This window comes from Vitis vinifera, chromosome 17 (assembly GCF_030704535.1).
Source record: "Vitis vinifera cultivar Pinot Noir 40024 chromosome 17, ASM3070453v1".
Lineage (NCBI taxonomy): Eukaryota > Viridiplantae > Streptophyta > Magnoliopsida > Vitales > Vitaceae > Vitis > Vitis vinifera.
The window spans coordinates 19,552,519-19,578,483 of record NC_081821.1 but is presented as its reverse complement, the minus strand read 5'-3'; the positions used below and the strand labels follow the sequence as shown (position 1 = coordinate 19,578,483).

Below are 25,965 nucleotides of genomic sequence, written 5' to 3'. Positions count from 1 at the left end.
ATGGCATGTGGCATGTGGGTTTGCCTTTAAAGGTTTAAGCCAACCCTAAGTCATTCAGGTGTTGATATGAAGGAAGGGTGAAGGGACGCCACAAGTCAACAGCCGCATCACCCGGAATTTATCGGGTCAAATTAGTAATTTGAGATGAGAAATGAGAATACGCTCAAGGGCTACAAAATCCAGGTGGGGCCCAGATGAAAATTACGGATCAACAGGATGCGTTTGGATATGTCTGCAAAGAAAATTCAAAAGGAAAGTGGGAGAGGAAAAGCCAAAGAGAGTGAATGTGCAGAGGCGAAGTTATTGCCCTGAAACGCTTCAAATCGTTATCAACAGAAAATAAAAATTGGCACAAGCCATCAAGAAAAAAAAATTAAAAATTAAATCATGTCCTTGTGAAATTGTTTATTATTGTAATAGAAAAAAGACAAACGGGACCTTAAAACTCTGCAATCAAAGTGTTTTGAGTCTTTAGAAAATTTCACAAGTTTAAAATAAATTATAAAATGGAAAATGAGGGTACGTCCATTTGTGATTCACATGAATTATAGTTAGCCAAGCAACAAAGCATCCCCAAAGCCTCCAACTCTCGACATAAGTATAATTCCTTTCTTGTGTCCCACCACAACCTCAGAGGAAGATGCACGTGTCGAGGCGTCGAGGGATTGTTAAAAACTAATACTATCTCGCCCGAGAATCCCGGTCCTGTTATTTCGCCAATCAATTTTAGAATCCAAATCTCCTTTTCCATGCAGATCTTTTGTATACATGTAATTACAAAACCTAACTAACAACCCCTCTTAAGCCTTAAGTGGTGTAAAATAAATGGACTATTATTTACTATCATCTCAGCTGGCTTTTAGGATTTCCCACTACGACCACTGACGACCCACTTGAATCTCGATGGGATGGAGAAAAAGAAGATAGTGGGAATTGAATGAGAATGTGCTCTTCTTCAACTGCAAGGCAGCAGCTGACAATGCCAGGCCCCAGGCCCCAGGTCCCATGTGCTGCAACCCTCTACTTTCTTTTGTTTATGTCAGGGAGTTGTCAATCCTTGTATTAAATTCCTTTCTCCATTTGAAATCCATGGGTCTCAATAAACGGCTCAAGAACCGCAACTAGAAATGTCAAACGTGAAATGTGTGAGGCCGACAGTGTCATTTAATTTACATCCACAACAACCTAATATTTGATGCTTGAGTAAATTCACAGTTGGTAAAAGGGATAGTTGCGGCTAATGGGAGAAGCTTTGCATGTGCGTGCAGAGGCATTATAACCGTCCGATGAGAACATGTATACCCCACTTGGATTTTGGGGATTTTGGATTGGGAAACCTCCAAAACTACGCGCTTTGAACCCACAGATATACTGTTAATTAGAGGCCAAAAGTGGCACTGTCCTCCCTCACAATGTCCACCACTCCCTGAAGTCCTATATATTCCCCCTCACCCCCTTCCCATTTTCTTCACTCCTCTGCATCTCACTCCCTCTCTCTCCTGACTCCTGCTCTTGCTTGGAATTAAGCTTCATCCTTTGTGTAATCATCCCTCTACCTTTTCCTTTTTTATAAGGGAAAATGCTGCAAGCTTAGCTACTCTTTTCTTTTATCGTGAAACCAAAAATAGGCTGAAAATATTCACCTCTGTGTATGCAGGAAAATGACACTAGTTGGTCTTTTCTTGGTGGGTTTTCTTTCAATGGTGTCAAGTGTTCATGGTCAAGGATGGATCAATGCTCATGCCACCTTCTATGGCGGGGGTGATGCTTCGGGGACAATGGGTATGCAGTAGTGAAAAGGCTTTCTTCCTTTTTGTTTCTCCTATGGCTCATCTTAAAAAGAGCCGATTGACTGGTTTTTTCTTTGTTTCACTTTCTTTGGTGATTTTGTAGGCGGTGCTTGTGGGTATGGAAACTTGTACAGCGAGGGGTATGGGACGAACACAGCAGCTTTGAGCACAGCTCTGTTCAACAATGGGTTGAGCTGTGGCTCTTGCTATGAGATTAAGTGCGTAAATGACGGAAAATGGTGCCTGCCTGGCTCCATTGTGATCACAGCCACCAATTTCTGCCCACCAAACAATGCCCTTCCAAACAATGCAGGAGGGTGGTGCAACCCTCCTCTGCATCACTTTGATCTCTCTCAGCCTGTCTTCCAACACATTGCCCAATACAGAGCTGGGATTGTCCCTGTCTCTTACAGAAGGTATGCTTGCTACTGCTTCTTTGACGCCATCAGGTCAATACTTGAGCTATTTTGTTGGCATTTTTTCTTTTCTTTTCTATTCTTTCACAAGCGGTGGCGGAACTCCTTTTTCATTTTGGGTAAAGGGGTACTAAGCTACCCACTAAGCTACCCTTGAGAAAATTGAATCCAATAATACAAACATTGGTCCTTGTGTTAACATCTTGCCCTTTGTGAGGGTAACTTTTCTTTTTGCCGCTGATTTAATGCATGGGTATCGATTAATTTTCCCTTGTCAGGGCAAACCGAGCTGATGTATTTATTTTGTTTTATATAGTGAAGGGGGTGGGTGGAGTAATCTCATTTGTTGTTGGGGTTTTGCAGGGTACCCTGCAGGAGGAGGGGAGGCATCAGGTTTACCATCAATGGCCACTCCTACTTCAACCTAGTCCTCATCACAAACGTTGGTGGAGCTGGTGATGTTCATGCTGTGGCCATCAAAGGGTCAAGGACTGGCTGGCAGTCTATGTCCAGGAACTGGGGCCAAAACTGGCAGAGCAACACCTATCTTAATGGACAGAGCCTCTCATTCAAGGTCACCACCAGTAATGGCCACACTATTGTCTCCTACAATTGTGTCCCTGCTCACTGGTCCTTTGGCCAGACCTTCAGTGGAGCACAGTTTCGCTAAACGCTTTGGAGCTCCTACTCCTATAATACCTATAGTTTGCTAGGTGATAAATCATATATATATACTAAGTTTAGGAATTAGTATGGCCAATTTAGCTTGTTAGAGGATATACTGTTGTCCTTGGGGGTCAGTCTTGCCCTTTTCTTGGGTAAAGAAAAGAAAAGGGAGGAAGGGCTTTTTTTGAAATAGCCCTGATCATTTAAATTTGCATTTGTCAATGTGGCCTTGTAGGGGTAGGGGTACCCTATTCAGAGACCCTTATTCTTGAGGCCCTTTTTCATGGCAGAGGTGGTCTTTTACCACCCGCCACTAGTATCTGAGTTGTAATTTGCTTTATTTTGAAAATTTTGCTTGTAAGGTCATTGTAATCGGCTCTGGCTGAATATGCCCTTAGATGGTGTTTTCTTCAAGTGTATGAGACTTGAGTGTAAATTCTGAGTTTTATTAGTAATGAAAAGAGAGTGCTAATCTATTTTAAGCATTTATGGCTCCTACTTCAGGCTTACGTCCGTTTCTTGATTTACTCATTTTGTAGGCCAAGCCTAGTTTTTGGGAGGCACACCCCCCAATTTTGACTGACCCTTTTCAGTCGAATGTCCGCATAAAAAACTAGAACTTGGTTCAATTTTAAATTGAATGGCACTATGGATGTTGTATGCAATTATGCCCTGGTTGAAATCTGAACCACTAGCGCACCCTGCTTAGAAACTTTCTACTTTTTCCCACTCAACATAAAATCCACGGAAGGGGGAACGTGGACATTAAGTGGAAAATATGTGAAGCGCCAAATACTATTTACCATCCTTGTGTGTTACATATTATTGACTTTGTTTTGAGTGACCGGTAAAATATGCAAAAGGAAGTGTGTGTAGGGCCACGCTGTTTGCCCGCTTTAAGCTAACTTCAAACCCAGCACAACAGACCCGTGACTTGGGAACGAATGACTTCCAAATTCTTGTTAGAAGGCATTCCGTGAGACATAGTAAAATATTCACGTATTTTGATTTTATGGATGTATGGATATTTGATACAAAATATCGATAAAATTAATAAGAACTTATAGAACGTAAAAAAAAATTCTTAAAAATAAAATTAGAAATATTATAAATATTTTAAAATTGTTTTGTTGAAGTTGTATGATATAATTTATTATATTTTATAATAATATTGTATGTTATAATAAAAAATATAAATTTCATAAATATATATTTATTATTAAATTATATCAAATATTATTCGATTATGATATTTGACTATAATATGTCTAATTTAAAAATATAATTAATATTAAAATTATAATTCATTTAATTCAATGGTATGAAATGATATAAAATAAATAATGATATATATATATATATATATATATATATATATATATATATATATATATATATATATATATATATGTATATATTTAATTAATATATTATTGATATTAAAAATATTATAAAGAAAATTATTCTCATAGTTTTTATATTTTTGGTAATCAAAAAAAAATTTCATTTAATTATAAAATAATAATTATTAATTTGTTAATTAAAATATTATTTTAATATTATGTTTATATTATGAATTTTAGATTATATATATTTGGTGCTCTAGGGCAAGTTTGCTCCGGTGGTTGGCCGGCAGCATGTTGAATCTTTTGGTCCCTTCAGTGGTAAAAAAATCAACACATTTTGGAACTTTGATCGTCTAACTTGTGTTGACCGTCCCATAATATTGCTTGCCCTGCATTGAGTGGCCCAAAATATCTTGAAATATCGATGATAAATCAATAAATTCCGAAAAATCGACTAAATTACTAATATATTGCCGAAATATCGGGATACCAATATTTTTATCCCATATATTGTGTCGAGGTCGGCCAAAATACTGCGATATTTTAATCCCTAGTCATGAAGATATATTCTGACAAGTCATACTCATACCTGAAAATCGAACAGTAGAGAATATTTGGACCCTCTTCATCTAAGAAGTAGCTCCTGTCATCCTTCCCAGTCTCGGTGTTGCACTTGCACTTGAATTTTAAGATCCTCCCACCTAAGAAAATTGCCTTTTCCTTCACTTGATTTTTGATTACTTGGGTGTCAAAATGCCAAATCAAATCATAATGTTGAGTGTAGCAACTTAGGGCAACAAAGTAGAGAAACAGTAGTTGGGGACCTAGCCCCCATCTCCTGCTGCCAAATCTTCAAATTGAAAACATACCTCGTCCTCTACTCAGCCCCATTAAATTTTAATTTTGTTGGTGTTCCCTTAGATTGCGACGTGCATTTAATTCTCTTCAACCCCACAGGCCACAACCCTAGCTGTTTTCTTCGGTATTCACTCGGGAGTCTGGACTAATTCACCAAATGGTTTGACAGTGTCTGGTGATTTGGCTTCAACAAATATCATTTGAATGTTCCTCTGCTTCTACCTTGCCCTTCTTGTCTCTTTCAAAATATGTTAATAGCATAAATTTTGTCAGAGATTCCATCAAGGCAATATCTCATGTCCCGCATCCCTTCTTGGGTGGTTCGCACATTGAACAAAAATCCCAATTCCTGTTGGTAATTGCATGGCTGTGATATTCGGGCAATATGTACAATTGGAAATTTATGTCCTTTCATCCCATAAAAAACCAAGTGTTCGTTCGACAAGTATGTAAACATGCGCTTGTCTCATTCCAACCTTAATTTCAACCCACAATTCTCACAAGATTCAAGTGTATACAGCAACGCAGACCTCACACTACCTATCCCATAAAATCTCCAACTCACTTGAGATTTTGAATTGATAACATAAGTACAAGAAAATGATCAATCAACCCCTACCTTGCAAGGTTTTCATGTCCTGTATGTGATCCAGAATCATAATCTCTTGATACCGGGGCCTTCTTTGTCTTGCTCCCTGCTTAATTGATCATTCACTCATGAGCTGCGAAGAATTTGACCCGCTTTTCTTCAACTTCCCGCTTGAATTTCCCTCCAAAGAAAGGTTCTTCTTAATGCGATTCCGGTTAAGTAACAACATAGCGTTCCGACGGGGTGCATTCGAAGCCCCTTCAACATAATCTCTTGCCTGAGCACAGCTCCACGTCCTTGACACCCCTTCTTCACAACATGGTTTAAGCTTTAGGAAACCATTCCTCAACTTGGAAACAATCGATGCTCTGGAGGATTTCCCTCCTCTGATCTAACACATATAGGGCAAGGAGGATCATTTTTTTAGCGTCTTGGGGTTGTCAGCTCCAAGACTAATGTTCTTGATATCCATTTACCATTTCTCACAATCAAGATGAATGGACAAAAGTACTTTGATGGATTTGAGCATGGTTATCTTGATGACAACATCTATATGGTGCAATCAGGCATTTTCATAGCAAAGGGTCAAAACCATCTAGTATTCAAGTTACATGATTTGGAATAATGCTAACATCTTGTTCGCAGGACAAGTGTTTTGATCAAGTAATCAAGACTCTTGATTTTGATCAAGTAATCAAGACTCTTGATTTTGATCAAAACTAGGATAAATATTATGTGTACAAGAAAACATAACAAAACATGGTGGTGTTTTAGATCTTAAATGAAGATGATAATCTACTCATTGAGAATGATATAGGTTATATAGGGAAATCTTGGATTACTCAATTCTTGTCCCTGGACCAATTAGGGTGCATTATGTTCTTCCCAGGCCTCTAGATTCTAACAACAAAAGCAATAGAGAAATAAAAAGCTTTTAGGATCTAGTGTTTAATGTCATACATTAAACCTGGATGTTCCCATATTAGATCATGTTAGGTGAAGAGTTTCTCAAAGACATTGTAGATGGTGTAGATCTCATAGACCAAATGATCTTCTACCGTGGTGACTCTTCCTCAAATCTAAGCACAAAGATGGTGGAAATCTCATAAGGGTGGTGATTAGAGTTCTCTTTCTCTAAGGTAAATAGGAAGCAAGACTAAAGCCCTAACCCTTAAGGAGGATATTTATAAGCTTCTAGTGGGCTTAAGTGACTTAAGCCCATCTTTGAGCTGGGGTCACTTAAATTAGCTTACCTGGGTCCAAATTGATTAATAAACCTAATTAAACTCAAATTAGTCAATTAACCCAGCTTAGAGAGACCATTCACAAGCTCCTATGTAACCTTACGTATTTAGCAAAACACCCTTATACACACAAGTGAATAAAGAGTCAAACAACCCTCACAAACCATACTATCAAAAAGTATAAGCTCAAGTGGGGACTATTGGGACCCATAGGAAAATCTTGGCTCTGTCATAACCTAATTTTGAAGTTAACTCAACATCTCACTATAGAAAGTCAACTATAATCTAGTATCCCATGTATATTACAACAAGACACAAGTGCTCGACTCTGTGACCTACTATTTATTGTATGCAGACTCCTTATGAACTAATGTTTGTAATCCAATAAAAATGAATGTTATCAACCTTTCAAGATTATTTATATAATCCTTAAGTCTCAAATTCTCTTATTATGTGATCAATTGACATACTTTATCTCAAAAAGAGCAAATGCCAAGTTCCAGTTAAGGAACCACTATGACCATATATTACTTAAACACACTTTCTTAGGATCACCCTAGGGGACACATTTTCTCAATCTCTATGAGATATCATGGTGCCTCTATTAAGAAGACTTGTTGCTATTGACCTCTATTAATAGTGACTCAATTTATAAAGAATATATGGCCACCTCAAGGTCTTAGTCATAGGTCAAAACCATTGTAAACTTTAGCATAAACTCAGTATTCTCTCAAGGTTGACAAATCATATAGTATAATAACTTGGTGATGTCATGACTACCAAATAGCCAAATGTCATGACTCACAGTAGGTCTTGTCTAATGTGTGATTATATACACATTAGTATACTCACCATAGGAAACCTATCCCGATGACCAAGACCAGTTATCCTTCTAATAAGGAGGTAATGGACTATAACTTCAAATGGATTACCTAAGTCCATTTGAACCAACTATGAACTAATCATCTACTTGCAAGGAAATCATAACTTGGTTCTTTCATGCAACTCTTGATGCACTAAAGTCATGTACAATATAAAAAATTCTAGGCCAAAATGCTAATAAGGTATAATTCATGAAACAAATAAATAGAAAGGAAAACCAAAATCTTTACTAAATAAATAATAAATCCATAAAATGCTATATCATATCATGCTTTTAGAGTTATATCCTAACAATCTCCCACCAGCCCTCAAAGCATATCACCATCAAAGCATGCTAGAAACACATTTGACACCTATGTTATTCCTATGGCCATCAAATGTTTTGCTTGACAAAGTCTTAGTGAAGGGATTTATCAAGTTCACTACAGAAGGTAGTATATCACTCCAATACACTATCTCATGAATCAAATGGTACTTTCCCACATTATGTTCACCCTTTTGATGTTTTCTTAGTTCTTTAGACTATGCCACTATTCCACTATTGTCATAAAACAATGTTATGGGCGATAAAACCAAGTATACTACCTTAAGTCCTATGAGGAGCTTCATAAGTCAAACGACTTCCTTTGCTACTTTAGAAGTTGCAACGTACTCAACTTCCATAGTAGAGTCAATAATGCAAGATTGTTTCACACTCCTCTAACTAATAGTCACACCACCTAAAGTAAATATAAAACCAGAGGTAGACTAATGAGAATCCTTATTAGTTTGAAAGTCTGAATTTGTGTACCTAATGGATACTAACTCGTCACTTTGGAACCCATGCATATAATATCTAGTTTTCCTAAGATACTTGAGTATATTCTTGACAACCATCCAATTTTCTAAGCCTAAACTAGATCAATATCTACTCACCATACCTACCACAAAGAAAATGTCCAGTCTAGTATATAACATCGCATAATGAGGCTACCCACTACTAATACATAAGGTACTAATTGCATGCGCTCTTTCTTCTCATGTGCCTAATCTTAAGAAAGAGGAACTCCATGTTGGAAGGATAGGAAACCCTTCTTAGAATCCTAAATCACATGCTTAACCAAAAGCTAGTCAACGTAGGTAGCTTGAAATAGTACAATTTTCCTATTCTTGTGGTCCCTTAAGACCTTAATCCCAAGAATATATTGCATTTCTCCCAAATCTTTCATTTGGAATTGAGTAGAAAATCATATCTTGACTAATAACAATAACTTTACATCATTCACAGTCAATAGAATGTCATCAACATATAAGACCATGAAGACCACCATGTTTCGCTACTCTTTCTTGTACACAATGTTCATCCTCGATTTTAATTAAATTCAAAGATCTTGACTACATGATCAAAACATCTATTCCATGAGCGAGATACTTGCTTTAATCTATAAATGGATTTATGCAATTTTCATACCAAATGTTATTAGCCTTTTATTATGAAACCATCCAATTACATCATGTGGATGCTCTCGTCAAAATTGGCATTCAAGAATATTATCTTGATATCCATTTACCATATCTCATAATCGAGATGTATCATAATGGATAGGAGCATAGCTATGGGTAAGGTCTCCTCATAGTCAAAGCCAAGTTTTTTACTATAACCCTTCACTACAACCTAGCCTTCTATGTCTCAACCTTTCTATTTGTTCCACTCTTCCTCTTCTATACTCACTTGCACCCTATGGATTTGATCCTTTTAGGTACTTCTACAAGCTCCCAAACTTTGTTGGAATGCATAGATTCTAACTCTACCTCTATAACTTCTTGTTGAAGATGTGCATTGACATTGCTCATTGCTTCATCGAAATACATGAGATTGATCTTATTTTCCTATGGAATTGTCTTTTTTTTTTTTTTAAAAAAAAAAAAAAAACTCTTCCAAATACATGAACCAGTTTAGTTACACAATCTTCCCATTACAACGAGGCATTTATGTACTAGAATAGTTAAGAATGGTTAGTATTGGACCCATAGTATCATATGCTATGATGAGAGTGTCAATTAGTATGTTTCAATCGATATTACCCCTAACCTTATTACTTATCATATAGTTATCTTTCACAAATATGACATTTGTATTGATAAACACCTTTTACATCTGATTATAAAACTGGTAACCCCTTGTTCCTTTTAGATAACCTACAAAATCTTTTGACCTCGATTCCTGAAAAAGCGAAAGTCCAATAAAGAACACTTGGAAGGGGATGGGGATGGGGAGGGGTGGTTAATGGGTGATTTAAAAATTTCAATAAAAATTTATATGTTATAACCAATTCTTTTACCCTACGAGATGTTAGAGATAATTTGTTCAATTAATTATAGGCAATTCAAACATAATATCAAACATAAAAGATATAGACAATGAGGCACAAGATTTTTTACATGGAAAACCCCCACACTAACCATGGAGATAAAAAACCATGAGGTCTAAGACGTACTAATCTAAATCCACTATTCGAAATCAAGTTACATAGATTTACCCTAGCGTTGTTTTTATTTAAAGACTTACTCTCCAATACCTACAACTTGATTCACGTTCGCAATGCAACTGTTAGCATATTAGATCTAAGCAATGGAAACAACACCATTTTTAAAAAAAATGATCTTTTATGGTTAAAGTAGTAACCTTTAGGTTTGGATGTTCCCAAACCTTAAATTCCAAGTGTTGAAGACAACCTTGAAGTTGTTGGAAGTCTCGTAAACCTACAATCTTCCGCCTAATGACTCAATCTTGTTCTTAGCACACTTCCGATGGGAAGGAAAAAAAGGTGGACGTTATGATTCTCTTTCTCTCTAGATGGCAGAAGACAAAAGTTAAAAAAACCCTAACTGAGCTTAAGTGACTTGAGCCCATATGGGCTTAGGTCACTTAATCTACCTTAAAATGGGTCATAATTGATTAATTAATATAATATGGTATACTAATTAATCAATTAGCCCAATCTAAAGACTTTGTTCACTTACCCCTATGCAACCTTGCATAATTATCAAAATGCCCTTATGCACAAAAGTAAACGTAGAGCTAATCCAACCCTCATAATTCATGCTAACAAGGTATATGAGCTTAGAGTGGAGATCATTGGGACCCATTGGAGTATTGGCTTCCTCATAATCCAATTTTGAAGTTGATTCAACATCTCACTACAAAGAATCAATAGAACTCCAGTATCTTATATAAATAACAACGAGACACTAAGTAGTTTAGTTCGTGACCTACTATCCACTGCATGTAAACCCCCTATGAATTGGTGTCTGTAATCTAACAAGGTAGTACTATCACCTATCAAAATTACCTCCCAAATCATTGAGTTATAGATCTCACCTATGTCAAGTTCCATTAAAGGAATTACTGTGGCCACAAATTTCATGATCACATGTCCTTTGGATCACCCAAAGGGACACACTATCTCAATCCTATGAGATATCATGGTACCTATATTGAGAATATCTATTGTCACTAGTCTCCATGAATAGTGACCCAATTCATAAGAATATATGACCACTTTAAGGTCTCACCCAAAGGTTAAAGTCTTCTATTGATTTTGACACACGTTCAATATTCTCTCAAGGTTGAGAGTCCATGCAATATAGTAGCTTGGTGAATCATGACAATTGATAGCCTTGTGGCATGATTCACCATAGCTCTTGTCCAGTGTGCATCACATACACTAGTGCACCCACCATGGGAAACCCATCTCGACGACCAAGACAAGTCATCCCTCCAATTAGGAGGTGGTGCACTACAATCTCTACTGGATTGCCCAAATCCATGAACTAACTGTTGACAACTTATCAATTATAAGGAACTCATGACTTGTATCATTTGTGTAACTCCTAATGCACCCAAGTCATGTACAATGTAAAAGACATGGACTGGATGCTCAAATCAATGTCAATACACCAAAATGATAGTAGGGGGATAGTTTAGTCTAACTTTGTTACATCATGTCTTGCTTTTAAGGGTTCAATCCCAATAATAACAACCTCTTGTTGCTCTCAAGTAAATCCTTCAGCCACTCTAAAGGGGCGATGGTCTTCAACCTAAGATTCAAAGAATAATCCTTGAATGAGAGATCAAGAATGGTGTGACACTTTTGGTTTTCTCTCTAGGAGACCTTCTATAAAGAAGGAAAGGTCTCTCAACAATCTATCTCCAATCACATTAAGATCTCTGACCCTCTAAGGGTAATTAGGGAGGTATTTATAAGCAAAAACCTAAAGAGTTTTGGTTTTGGAAGGTTTCTCAATTGAGATTGTGAAAAACTTGGTAGAAATTGCATGATCACTTGAGCCAACTCATGGATTGCTTGAGCACATCGGGTGCTTGAGCGACATGGCTTGCTTAAGTGATCCTAAGCTCTTGAGAGCTTTAGGATGATTAAGTGGTCCTGCTATTTTTTAAAAACCAAATTTAAATCATTTTAAGTTCAAAACAAAAATTGTCCTTTTAATACCTCAACATAGCCCAATTTTCCACAAGCCAAACCTCTTTAGACGTAATTGTGACTTCCCAATTGGATGAACAACAACCTTTGATCTTCAACGGAAAGCAAGCCACTATCTAAAAAGACTTATATGATCAAATATAAGAAGGAACAAAATTGCTAACAACTATATAAGACTTACTGTCCCAATAATATCTTATTTTGGCAATTTTGTGACAAAACATCGTTACATAAACCCACCCGAACTCTCATATGGGCCAAGTGTGTCTAAATAGGCCATATGTCCCTAGATGGGTCGAGGTGTGTCTAAATGGGCCAAATGTGTTTACATGGGCTAACATATGTCTAAATGGGCCAAATGTGCCTAGAAGTATACCTAAATGAACTATCCTAAAAAGAAAAAAGGAAAATTCTAGATCTAACTCAGAGTTGCCAAGGGTCATAATAAGGGGCCAGATAAATCTCTCAACCATAGTCTCCAAGGTGGCTCAAAAAAACCACTAAAAAAGGACATTAGCAATGTACCACCAGGGAACTATTATGGAGCACTAAAAAAGCACTCAATAGGACATGTGCCGAGGGGAAAAAAAGGAGGGTCTACATCTATATGATGCAACTAGACGAATTCATAGCAAAAGGCCAAGAGCAACCAAGGACAAAAAATATATAGATATATTGGCGATATATCGACGATGTATCACTGATATATTGTGTATTGAAGAATATGAATATGATATATATGTAAGATATATCGACTAATGGAAATATAAAAAAATATCGACTATATATCAATGATATACCAATGCTTTCTAATATATCGATGATATAAGAAAAAAAATCACCCTTGAATGGAAAAAAATTGTATAAATTTTTTATGATATATCAGAGATATATCAATGAAAAAATGGTGATGTCTAATGCCCAAACTTTTTAATTTTATCCAATGGGTTAATGTTGGATCAACCCAACTAGTCTGTATATGATGACTTTTTAATATTCTCTAATGGGCCAAAAGATGGATGAGATCTAACGACTTAATATATGTAAATTTTTAACTTTAGTATTGGCCAAATGCAGACTTAGGCCTAACCTACCTGTCTATTGTGGCCAACTGTTGTATAAGGCAACATCTTATGCTCTTATTTACACAAAATGAAAAAATCACATATAAGATAAGGTTTAAAATAGATGGGTTATGTCATTAAGCCAAACTTATTTTTTAGTATATATGTGCTTAGAATTGTTTATATATATGATTATTATACGTATATTTTTATATATTATAATATATTTTATAAATTAATTAAAATAAAATTATTATAAATAATTTAATTTTAATTATCTTATAATCTATTTTGTATACTAATTAAATATAGGACAAATATAAAATCATAAATAAAATTATCAATATTTTTAAATAAAAATATTTTGTTTCAAAATGTACCAATATTTTTAAATAAAAATCATAAATACATTTGAATCACATAATTAGTACATTTGCAATAATTTAGTTTTAAATTAATGATTTAATTTTATTTTGATATTCAAGTGTAATAATAGCCTATTGAGAATAAATGAACTTAGTACATTTTTAAATTGAATTTAAATTATTACATTTTTATAATTAATTAATATATTTTCAATAGATGTAAGGAAATTAACTTAGCATTAGTAATACATTTGAATCACATAATTAGTACATTTGTAATAATTTAGCTTTATAATGAGTGTACACTTACAAAATTCATATTTCTTATCAACCGATATGATATAATTAAATTTAATATCACAAATCATATCATACACATATCAATTTCGTCAACAAAACAATTTTAAAATATCTGTTATACTTCTAATTTCATTTTTAAGAGTATTTTCTTACATTTCCATGAGTTTTGATTAATTTTTTGTCCACCAATATTTTATGTCAAAATATTCGTCAACATATCTCCCATATATTCGTAAAATTCAAGTATTGATATATCCGTGATTACCGATATTTTCATCATTGAGAGCAACTTGTGTGCAAGTTGCTTAAATTCATTTATGGATTAAAGCAAGCATTTCGCTCATAGAATAGAGGTTTTGATCAAGTTATCAAGACTCTTGGTTTTGACCAAAACAAGGATGAGCCTTGTGTATACAAGAAAACGCAAAGAAGCATGGTTGTGTTTTTGGTCTTATACATTAATGGCATTCTACTCATTGGGAATGATGTAGGGTTATTGTCATTAGTCATGATCTGGCTATCTACTCAGTTCCAAATGAAAAATTGGGGTAAGACGCAATGCATTTTTGGGATTAAAGTCCTTCAGGATCACAAGAATAGGAAGATTGTGTTGACATAAGCTACCTACATTAACAAGCTTTTAGTCAACTATGTGATGCAGAACTCTAAGAAGAGTCTACTACCCTTCAAGCATGGAGTGTCTCTTCTCAGTATTAGTGTCCTAAGACAGTTAAGGAAAAAGATCGTATAAAGGTAGTACTCTATGCTGCAATAGTGGGTAGCCTTATGTATATGATGTTATGCACTAGATTGGATATTTGCTTTACTATAGGGATTGTGAGTAAATATTAGTCCAATATAAGCATGGAACATTGAATGATTGTCAAGCATACACTCAAGTGTCTTCAGAGAATGAGATATTATATGTTGATGTATCATTGTAATGAGTTGTTACCCCTTGGGTACATGGATTAAGACTTTTAGTCTGATAGAGACTCTTACAAATCTATCTTTGAATTTGCATTTACTCTAGGTGGTGAGGCTATTAGTTGGAGGAGTGTGAAGCAATTCTATATTGTTAACTCAACTACAAAAGTTGAATATGGTGTTGCTTCTGAAGTAGCAAAGGAAGTCATTTGACTTTGGAAGTTCCTGATGGAACTTGAGGTAGTACCCTTGGATGTATCACCCTTGGTACATTTTTGTGACAACCATAAGGCAGTGGCATAGTCTAAAAAACAAAGAAACCATCAGAAGGGTAAACACATTGAGAGGAAGTATCACTTGATACGTGAGATAGTATTTAGATGAGCTATGGTTGTGGAAAATATCGATTTTGTGGAGAACTTGGTAGATCTCATCATGAAGACTTTGTCTTCTAGTGTCTTTAATGGTTATAGGGATAACTTAGGTGTCAAATATGTTCTAAGCATGTTTTAGGGCTAATGGGAATTTGTTGGGATTAAACATTTGAAGGCATAACATGATGTAACAGATTAAGATTCAATTATCAATTATTTTTTTTCTATATTTCTTAGTTTCCCATTTATTATCCTATTTGCATTAATTGGTTGTCTAAGTATGCATGCCCTTATTGCTTACATTATACATCACTTAGGGGCATTATGAGTTATACATAGGATATAAGTCATAGGTTCCTTGTAAGAAGATAAGTTGTCCATAGTCATTCATGGATTTATGCAATGTAGTAAAGACTGTAGTGCACTACTTTCTAATTAGAGAGATAGCTTATCTTGGGCGTCGGGATGGTTTTCTCGTGGTGAGTGCACTAGCATATGTGATGTATACTGAATAAGACCTTCGGTGAATCATGACGTAAGGCTATCGATTGTCATGATTCACTAGGCTACTATATTGCATAAACTCTCAACCTTGAGAAGATATTAAGCTTATGTCAAATTAAAAAACAAGAGACTTTGACTTATGGGTGAGACCCTAAGGTGGTCACATATCCTTAAAGATTGGGTCACTATTGATGGAGGCTGGTGATGATAGGTATTCTCAATAAAGGCACCTATCTTATGTGATTGAGACAATGTGTCTCCTTGGGTGATCCAAAGGACATGCGATTTAGAAGACTATGGCTATAGCCTTTGCTTTAATGGAAACTTGACATATGCTCCTTAGAGCTAGGGTATGTTAATTGATCATATAATAAGTGGCATATGTAAATTAAGGATTGGAGAGGTAATCTTGAAAGGTGATAACATTACCTTATTATATTATAGACACCAGTTCATGGGAAGTTTGCATCATGACATTGGCTTATTGAGTAGTCATGACTTTACCAACTTACTATGTTTCATGAGCTCTCAAACTTGAGTGAATATTGAGTTAGTGCTCAGGTTTTCAATGGCTTTGACCTATAAGTGAGATCCTAAAGTGATTATATATTCCCTAAGGATTGGGTCACTATTAATCAGGGTATATAGCAACAGGTATTCTCAAGATAGGTACTATGATATCTCATGAGTTTGAGATAGTGTCTCCCCTTAAGTGATTATAAGGATATGTGATTATGAAATCTATGGTCGTAGTGATTCTTTTAGTAGAATTTGGCGTAGATATGCTCTTAGAGAAATAAAGTATGTCAATTGATCACATCATAGGAGAATCTAAGACTCAAAGATTGTAGTAGTAATCTTGAGAGGTTGATGGCATTCACCTTGTTAGATTACAAATACTAGTTCATAGGAAACTTGCATGCAATCATTAGTAGGTCACAAACTCAAGTTTTCTATCTCAATCTAATATTATAGGATATTGAAGTGCAATTGACTCTGTATAGTAGAATATTGATTTAACTTCAAAATAAATTTTTGAGGGAACCAATGTTTTCTTATGAGTCCCAATGGTTTCCATTTGAGCTTATATTTCTTGGTGGCACATTATTTGAGGGATAGTTGGGTTCTTTATTCATATAAGTATTTTGGTAAATATGAAAGATTGCATAAGAGCTTATGAATGGTTTTTTTATATTGGACCAATTAATTCATTTGAGTTTAATGAAGTTAATTAATTAATTAGAACCCAATGAGTTAGATTAAGTGACTTAAATCAAAGATGGGTTCAAGTCACTTAAGCCCACAACTAAGCTTATATAAACCCCTTTAAGGGTTTAGGGCTTGTTGTTTTTGTCATTTACTCTTCTAAAGAGAGGAAGCCTACCCTCCATCATTTTAGAGAGAAGTTCACCCTTCTCAATTGTCAAGATCCAAGGAAGAAATATTAGACAAAAGATCTCTAGGTCTTCAAGGTCATCTTCAATACTTGGAACTTAATTGGGAACATCAAAATCTAAAAGTTAGCATTTTAACTCTGAATAATCAATTTTTAAAATTGGAATTGTTTCCTTTATACATAGATCTAAGATGTCAACATAGACTTGATGAGAGTCTCATAAGGGATGAGATAGTTATGAAAAATTTACATTTCTAATAATTATCTCATGTGATAATAAGGTAATTAGACTTATCAAAGTATAATCACTTATCCCATTGGTTCTATAACTAGAATTCACCCTTCATCTCTCAATGTATCAATAGATTCGGAGTGGTTAATAGTATTTATATGAAGGTGTCTTTCTCTCCCTTTCTTTTATATTAGTCTTTAGAGTTTTACAGGTTCTAGGATGTGGAATTGGGTGGTTGCTCTCATAGCACTACTCTCTTGAATATCAACATCTTAAGAAGGAAACACACAAAGGATCCACTTTTCACTTCCATTTATGCACATCAAATATTTATGTTTGATTCAAATTTATGTTGTTGTAACCTAATATCCTAAAATTTAGTTAAATTTACATAAGCTATGAATTTGAGTCACGTTAAAATTTGGGTTATAGAATAAAATTATAAACATATGGAGTGGGCTATAAACAAATGAATCAAGGTATAAGCAAATCACATCAAGAGACAAATAAATGAATATTAATGAATAATGAGATGGGATAAAAGTATAAAGAAGAATGAGACAGGTAAACGGACCTTAGTAACGGCACGGTCCACTTGGGTAGTGTAGCTGGACCCCAAGGCAAGGCAGCAGTATTCCAGCCAGCGAGCGAAAAGGGTGCGAGGTGGTCATCGGAAGGAAAAGGCGCTTGTCTGCATGTACTAAAAAAGTAATTTTCTGGCATTTTAGTTCCATTCAAACCCACCACCCAATTCCCAAAATGCACACTAACCCACCACTCTCCGCTTCTCTAAAACCCTCCATCACCAACACCACCCCACCGATCTCTGCCTCTTTGAAATCCTCCTCCGCCCCTGCCAGCTCCACCACTCCATGGGAGTTGTTTGACGCTTGAGCCAACACCACCCACCACCCATAAGGCCATAACCCACCCCCACCACTACTTCGACCGCCCATCAAACCACCACCCACTAAGGCCACCGCCACTTGAGATTAGACTCCACCACCACCACCACCCGTCACCCATCTCCACCACCACAGCGCATCGATCATCTCTACCATCGCCAGCCTTCACCACATTTTCTTCTACTCTCCCATTCAGCCTGCTGGTCTTCTCTTCTCTTCTCTGCTTCTTCATTCTCAAGGTGATCCTTTGTTTAAACTACTAGTATTCATTATTATGATTTTCTGCTTGCTCGATCTCATGCATGTAGAAAACTGTGGCCAGATATGTACATGTAAATTGACCCCACCGCCCCCCTTTATTTTGTTTTCTTTCTTTCTTTCTTGTATGTGTTTTGCTGCCTGTCGAAACATTTTGCTTCTTGTTTGCTCTCTTGCTTTTACCTTAGATCGTGAAGAGTGTATAGCTGGGGTAATCCCAAAAGAGGGTTTCTTCTTGTGGGTCATTTCCTTTTTGTCTACTGTTTAAATTTAAATTAAATATAGATGATTTTTTTTTCTCCTGTCCTAGGCATTTGGGGACAAGGACAATTACTGAAAATTGCTTGAGAAATGAACTAAGTTTTAGTATGCCATTTTGATGTAGCAAAGGAAAAAGGGAAAGGACAGAAAAGGAAATGAAAATAAAAGACGAAGTGTGAGCTAATTAAATCTTTTAAATAAGGAATGAAGAGTTTGAAAACGTTATAAATTTTTATGCTTGTTAGATTCCATTTATGTTATATTTTCCATCTCAACCAAACAAGAGAACATGAAAGTCCTTATGATTTTTTTGCTTTTGCCTATTTGTTTCTGAAATCCAAATGGAGTATGAATAAACTTTCATTACGTCACATTTTATTTTGCATTCTAAACATTCTTTGCTTGATCCATAGAAAGCTTTGCACTTACTGGTTTTACAGTGGAAAAAGAAACACCAAACATGAAGTTCTTGATTTATGGATATAAAAAGAAACATTAACTTATAATGCCTTTTTATTTAAAATGGCCACATTGAGGAAATAGGATAAGGCAGTTCTATCCATTGCAACATCAGCACACCACTGACTACCGTTTATTTGTGATGTTTAATCTAATTCCTTACTTGGAAAAAATCGAAATTATCACTCAAGATTTCAATAAATGGTATGATGGTTTCAAAAATATCAGATTATTCCTTTGGATTATGCCAACCATCAAGACATAGATTGATTGGACCTCCCAAGCTCTGATGTCACCATTGGGGTTGTAATAGTGGTATCTTGGATTGTATTGATAAGTGAAAAGGAATTAGAACAAAAAACTGAATGCAATAGGAAACAGGGTAATATACTAGAATTTTTGTATGGTTCATCCCACAAAAAGGCTGTCTACAAGCAAAGATGCTCTAGCAAGCTTCCCTAAATCAATAGACACTGCAAAAATATGAAGTTTCTTCAGGAAAAATAAAGAAGGAAAGGAAAAATTGGAAAGAATAAAGAACCACCAAAGAGGATCATTAGAACTTCATGATAGGGAGTTGGAAATGGTGGATTCTTTCATGGAGAGCAACCTTAGCAAAGGCTAGAGAGAATGAGGAGGATGAAACTGATTTAGAGACTAGGGGTATGGGGGCTGTTTTCATTTTTCTCTTAAATCCTATTGCAAGGCACTTTCTAGAAGTGTAATTACCCTTTTTTTAGCAGTGGAAGTTTGGGGTTATAATGTACCCTCGAAAGTTTATTTCTTCATTTTCACAGCTATGGGGAGAAACACCTTAACCATAGCAGGGAAAGAAATGAGTGAATTGATGTTGCATGTGTAAAATGAGAACAGAGATATCCAACTGCCTGCTTATCCATTTTGTGCTCTTCAATGTTTGCCTTGTTTGGGGTTGTTTTGCTTTTGCTTTAGTATGCAAACATTGGCTGATTCGAATGGGAATTTTATAAAGGAAAGAAGGAAAGTATGGATGATGGCCGCTGTTTCTCTATCTGGATAACTAAGGAGTGAGGGATTGCCAAATCCCATGCCATTTAGTGATGAGATTAAAGTATGTCTTCTAAATCATTTTATATATTTGGTCATTGGATTCTTTGGTGTGCATCTGGGTGGAGTGGGTGAGGGAGGAAGATTGTCCTTTATGGAACTCATAGGTAGTTTTGGGGAGGTTTAGTGCCATTTATTCAAGTTTTTTTTTTTCTCTTTTTCTTTTTCCTCTTGACTGTTGCTTGTATATCCCCATGTAAATAGGGTGGCATTGCTTTTTGAGTTCCTTTTGATCATCTTATTTCAATCACTAATGCATTTTGTTTTTAGCTCTTTAATTGGATTGCAACTACAAATTGTACATTCTGTGAGCCCATGATGAGTACAACTCATGTGACATTTTAGCTGTGTTTTAACCATAAAGGCATCATAAAATTTAATTTAGTTATACCTCTTCTTTTTGTGTGTACTATTCACAGTTTTTTAGTTAAATGTGGTATTACCCCATCAGATGTATACTGGCTGTACTGGATTGACAAATCCAATCATTCAAACTGTCACACAGTTTATTCTATAACCATGGTAAAATTTTATGCTTATTTATTATAATTGAATTTTTTACCCTTTTCCAAGAAATGTCCTGAGCTTATTGTTGTGGATTTGCAGGTCAAAATGAATGCAAATGAAGTTTCTGCTAATGTTCATGATCATGGTAAGGTTGTCGATCAACAAAAGAATAGAGTTCAATGTAACTACTGTGCTAAATTGATGAGTGGGTTCAGCCGGCTTAGATACCACTTAGGATGTGTAAAAGGGGATGTAACCCCTTGTGGAGAAGTACCTGAAAATGTGAAGGAACTGATGAAAACCAAGTTGCTTGAACTGAAAAGAGGCAGTCTCGGCAAGGAAGTGGGGACCTTGGAATACCCAGATCTTCCTTGGAAGAGGAAATGGTATCCTAGCCCAAGTGCCATTGAGCATAGAAAGCTCCAAACCACCCAAAAAGCTGGTTCAGATAGCAGAAAGGATGTACAGAAGGACACAGTGTCAGAAAATGGAGTGACCAAAGAGGTTTCATTACCCAATGGAAGAAGAGGTTCACAAAAAGTTGAAGATCATAAAGAAAGAGAGGATTCATCATCAAGGCAAGCCAAGAAATGCATTGGTAGATTTTTTTATGAATTGGGTACTGATCTCAGTGCTGCAACATCTCCTAGCTTCCAAAGAATGATAACTGCTGCTCTCGGTTGTGGTCAGATTGGGTATAAGCTTCCTAGCTGTCAGGAATTAAAAGGCTGGATCCTAAAAGAGGAAGTGAAAGAGATGCAACAGTATGTGAAGGATGTTAGAAACTCATGGGCAAACACAGGGTGTAGTATCTTATTGGATGGGTGGATGGATGAAAAGGGCAGGAACCTTATTAATGTTCTAGCAGATTGCCCAAAGGGCACAATTTATATCCGGTCATGTGATATTTCAGCCTTTATTGCTGATGTTGATGCCTTACAGTTTTTTATTGAACAAATTATTGAGGAGGTTGGGGTTGAAAATGTTGTTCAAATTATCACATATTCAATCTCAGACTGTATGGCAGCTGCAGGCCAGAGATTAATGGAGAAGTTCCGGACAGTGTTTTGGACAGTTAGTGCATCTTATTGCATAGAGCTCATGTTAGAAAAGATTGGGATGATGGATCCCATTAGAGGAATATTGGATAAGGCCAAGGCCATTACAAAGTTCATTCACAGTCATGCAACAGTTTTGAAGCTCATGAGAAATTATACTTCTGCTAATACCCTGGTAAAACCATCAAAAATTAAATTGGCAAAACCCTTCTTGACTTTAGAGAATATAGTCTCAGAGAAAGACAACCTGCAAAATATGTTTGTCTCATCTGGGTGGAACTCCTTGATCTGGGCATCTAGGGAAGAGGGGAAGAGGGTAGCTGACTTAGTGGTGGATCCCGCTTTCTGGACTGGGGCCATAATGGTCTTAAAGGCAACTATTCCTCTGGTGCGAGTTTTGAGTTGGATCAATGGGAGTGATAAACCCCAAATGGGTTACATATACGACACGATGGACCAAGCAAAAGAAGCTATTGCAAAGGAATTTAAAGATAAGAAATCTCAGTACATGCCATTCTGGGAAGTGATTGATGAGATTTGGAACAAACATCTATATAGCCCTCTCCATTCTACAGGTTACTATTTAAACCCGCATTTCTTCTATTCAAGTGACTTCCATTGTGATGCAGAGGTTGCCAGTGGTATCCTGTGTTGTATCGTCCGTATGGTACCAGATCTGCATGTTCAAGACGTGATAGGTCTACAGCTTGATAAGTACTTATGGACTGAAGGTGCTTTTGCCCAAGGAAGTGCCTTTGACCAAAGAACTAATATTCCTCCAGGTTAGAAAAATGCATTTCCTTCTGATTCTTTGCATATTCCATTAGTTTGATTTAACTACAAACCGATTCTTATGATTTGTATTTGCTATCAATTTAATTATAGTCTTATGGTGGTCTCATTATGGCCGACAACATCCTGAGTTCCAAAGATTTGCCACTCGGATTCTAAGCCAGACATGCGATGGTGCCTCGAGATATGAGCTGAAAAAGAGTTTGGCTGAGAAGCTGCTGATGAAAGGAAGGAATCCTATAGAGCAACAACGATTGAGTGATCTGATATTTCTTCACTATAATCTGCACTTGCAGGGTTTTAAGTCAAGATTAAACGCAGACATTGTGCTTGAAGAGATTGACCCAATGGATGATTGGATTGTTGAAGAAGCAAAAGAGAGTTCGTCTCAAAATGGTGACACAGCATGGATGGACTTGGATTGTGAAGATAGAACCATCATTGAAGATTTAGTTAATGGAAGGGGACCTTCTAGCATTCAACCAAAGGTGGAGACTCGGTAAGATTAAACAGATGAGTTTTGTTTTGAAGCATGATGTTTTCTCATATATAACAGTATTCTCTTTTTTGATATGTATACGTGTATTTGTGAAGTTACCTACATGCATTGCTAAATTTTTTAATTCCAAGAACATAGATTTTAGTAAGCCATGCTTGTTAGGGATTAAAGTTAATCTCCTCCCTTGCACAATCACTTTCACAACTAAAGGGAACAGAATTTCTTGAACCTAAGTTCTTTGACCTACATAAAATCTGATATGTTTTGCATGTTGCTTGCAGCGAGAAATGATTTCATGGAAGAGATCTACATGGAATTTCCACATACCCATCCTAGAATTTCCACTTCCAGAATGATTTATTATAACCAAAAATCAATTACCTCTCCTCGCTCCTACTATCTCAGCTTCATGTATATATTTTGCCTTTCTTTCCCAATATGAGGGTTTTATCCATACCTATTTCAAGTTCTAACTCATCAATAACCTTCTAAAAAATCTTTGACTAAATGTGATTTCCAATTAGTTTCCTTCTGACTACTCCTATCTAGAAATCTAAAGCTCCACCTAAGGGCCTTGGCTTGACTAGTGGCCAATAAAAAGGTAAATATTAATGACAACTTGAGAGGATAAGGCCTTTCAAGGCCCTTTACCCCATGCCATATAATATGTTTAGATAGCATGGAGACCATGGATCACTTCTCTCTTCATTGTTCAATTGCAATGAGGATTATGGCCCAACTTATTTGGGTTAGCTGGTATTGCTTAGGTTCATCAAAACAGATATCTTAAGCCTACAAATCATGCTTTTAAGGGGATTTGTGGGTCAGAGGTAGGGTGCATTTTGGAAAGAGAGGTGTATGGCACTATGCCTGCCATTGTTCAGGTGATTTGTTTGGAAAGGGATGTCAGGAACATTAAGGACTAGTGGAGCTTTTCAGTCTTTGTGAAACCCTATCCGCTATCTCACCTTTGATGGTTGTGCCTAGGTAATCTACAACAACTAGGAATTAGGAGTGTAATTAGAGATTGTTGTGGCAGTGTACTGAGAGCCTTCTCCAAGTTAGTGGAATTCGACTAACCTAGCCATTGAGATCAAGAGTTCAGCAGTGTTAGAAGGCTTGAAAAATGCATGTTCTTTAGGGCCTAGCAATCTTGAAGTGGAAGGGACTTGGTCATTGTTATCTACAAGGTGTCTGAAGGAAAGAGATCCTTTTAGAAACTGAACAGTCACATCCAAAAAATTGTTGACATTTTGAGAGGATTGGACTCTTTCTTGCACTCTTTGCATTGGGATATTAGCTTCCCCCACAATCTTCAAGAGACCTTACCTAGTTCTACCCCCTTATCATTGCCCAATAGTTTTAGATACCAAGCCATTCAAGTGGGAACTGGCCTCATTTAGTTTGGAAAATATGTGTTTCCTTCACCCTTATTTCAAGGAGTGTATTGGTACATGGTGGAGGTCCAAGTTGTAGGATGGGAAGGTTATAAATTCATGAAAGAATCACAAGGCATCAAAGGAATTTAATGAGAAGACCTTTGACCAGTTTAATCATTTGATACGTTGGAATCAGCTTTATGAACTGAAGGCTGGAGTTGGTCTGAGAATTAGTAGAAGTTCCATTGAAGGATAAAGCTTGCTTGGTCTTGGAACAGTGTTATAAAAGCATGTATGGGGCACAGTTTAATGGAGAGGACTCCAACTTCTAGGTTAGACATCTATGCTACCTTGTAACTATATTCAATATCATCTAGTGTTGGAGTCTTGAAATTCCACCAAGCACCAATAGAAGGAAATGAGGATGAGAGAAACAAAATTGACAGTATGAAGAGTGAAGCCACAACAGAGAGAATGAACGAGTAGGATTGCTCAAAAATAAATAAATAAGGCTCAAAAGACATGTATTGAAGTATGAACAGATTGTTCACGCTTTTAATACTTTCGCACCATCACTGTTATCATCACATAATCCTTTGGGAGAAAGAAAAAGAAAAGAGAGATACTTGACAACCATTCCATGTAGAATGTTCAGCATGTATAAAGGATCTGTTTATTACCTCAAGTAAGAACTGTTCTCTGCTTCCAGAAAGTAGTAAGTAGCTGGAACAAGGAAGTGTTTTACGTTGCCGCTTGGTAGCATAGTCATATAATGAGCAGGGTCTTGACCTTGGTCTTTTTCATTTTTAGATGACTGTTTGCTCTGGCTATGGTTTTCGTCCCCTTAGTTGTTTACATGGAATTAGTATGTAATTCAATTCCTGTCTTCATGTGTTAATCTGCTCCTCTGATACCAGGTCTTGACTTTTTGAGGGCTGGGTTTTGTGCTCTGTGGAGTAGCATCCGGCTTTTTTTTATGGAGGACGACTTGGTAATGGGGGGGTTGAAGTTTTTTGGTATGTAATCATATCATCACAAGCTCTTCGGGCGTTATTCGCATTTCTATCCATAAGATTTTTTTGAACCCTTGATAGTAAATACTAACTTGGGATCAGCTTTTATTCAACAGATTATGATGACTATTATAGAATTTTACTGTTTTTACTTTTACCACCTTTATCAAAATATTATTAGAAAAAGAAAGTAGTAAAAAAACAAGCCATTTTGAACTTCATAGGAAGAAATATAATTGGACGCACTCTCAGTAATATAAAAATTTATTAAGAGGATTTTATTTGAATTTCACCTTTCTGTCTTCTAACCC

At 36.2% G+C, this 25,965-nt stretch overlaps 2 protein-coding genes across 3 annotated transcripts; both read left to right on the top strand.

Annotated features, from left to right (window-relative positions):
• Nucleotides 1-1,310: 1,310 nt before the first annotated feature.
• On the top strand, nt 1,311-3,357 carry LOC100261426 (expansin-like). Its single transcript, XM_002269481.4, has 4 exons — nt 1,311-1,540; nt 1,658-1,782; nt 1,894-2,206; nt 2,570-3,357. Exons 2-4 carry the CDS (start codon nt 1,662-1,664, stop codon nt 2,874-2,876), a joined length of 741 nt encoding a protein of 246 aa, XP_002269517.1. The 5' UTR covers nt 1,311-1,540; nt 1,658-1,661; the 3' UTR covers nt 2,877-3,357.
• A 14,677-nt stretch (nt 3,358-18,034) lies between these two features.
• On the top strand, nt 18,035-25,811 carry LOC100264734 (uncharacterized). 2 transcript variants are annotated; one of them, XM_059734136.1, is made up of 4 exons: nt 18,035-18,581; nt 21,013-22,753; nt 22,857-23,251; nt 25,559-25,811. In XM_059734136.1, the coding sequence occupies exons 2-4, from the start codon at nt 21,019-21,021 to the stop codon at nt 25,571-25,573; spliced, it is 2,145 nt and encodes a 714-aa protein (XP_059590119.1). In that variant the 5' UTR covers nt 18,035-18,581; nt 21,013-21,018; the 3' UTR covers nt 25,574-25,811. The 2 variants fall into 2 exon arrangements, with proteins under 2 accessions (XP_059590119.1, XP_002269161.2); XM_002269125.4 differs by having other exon boundaries at nt 18,036-18,581; nt 22,857-23,262.
• Nucleotides 25,812-25,965: the final 154 nt, after the last annotated feature.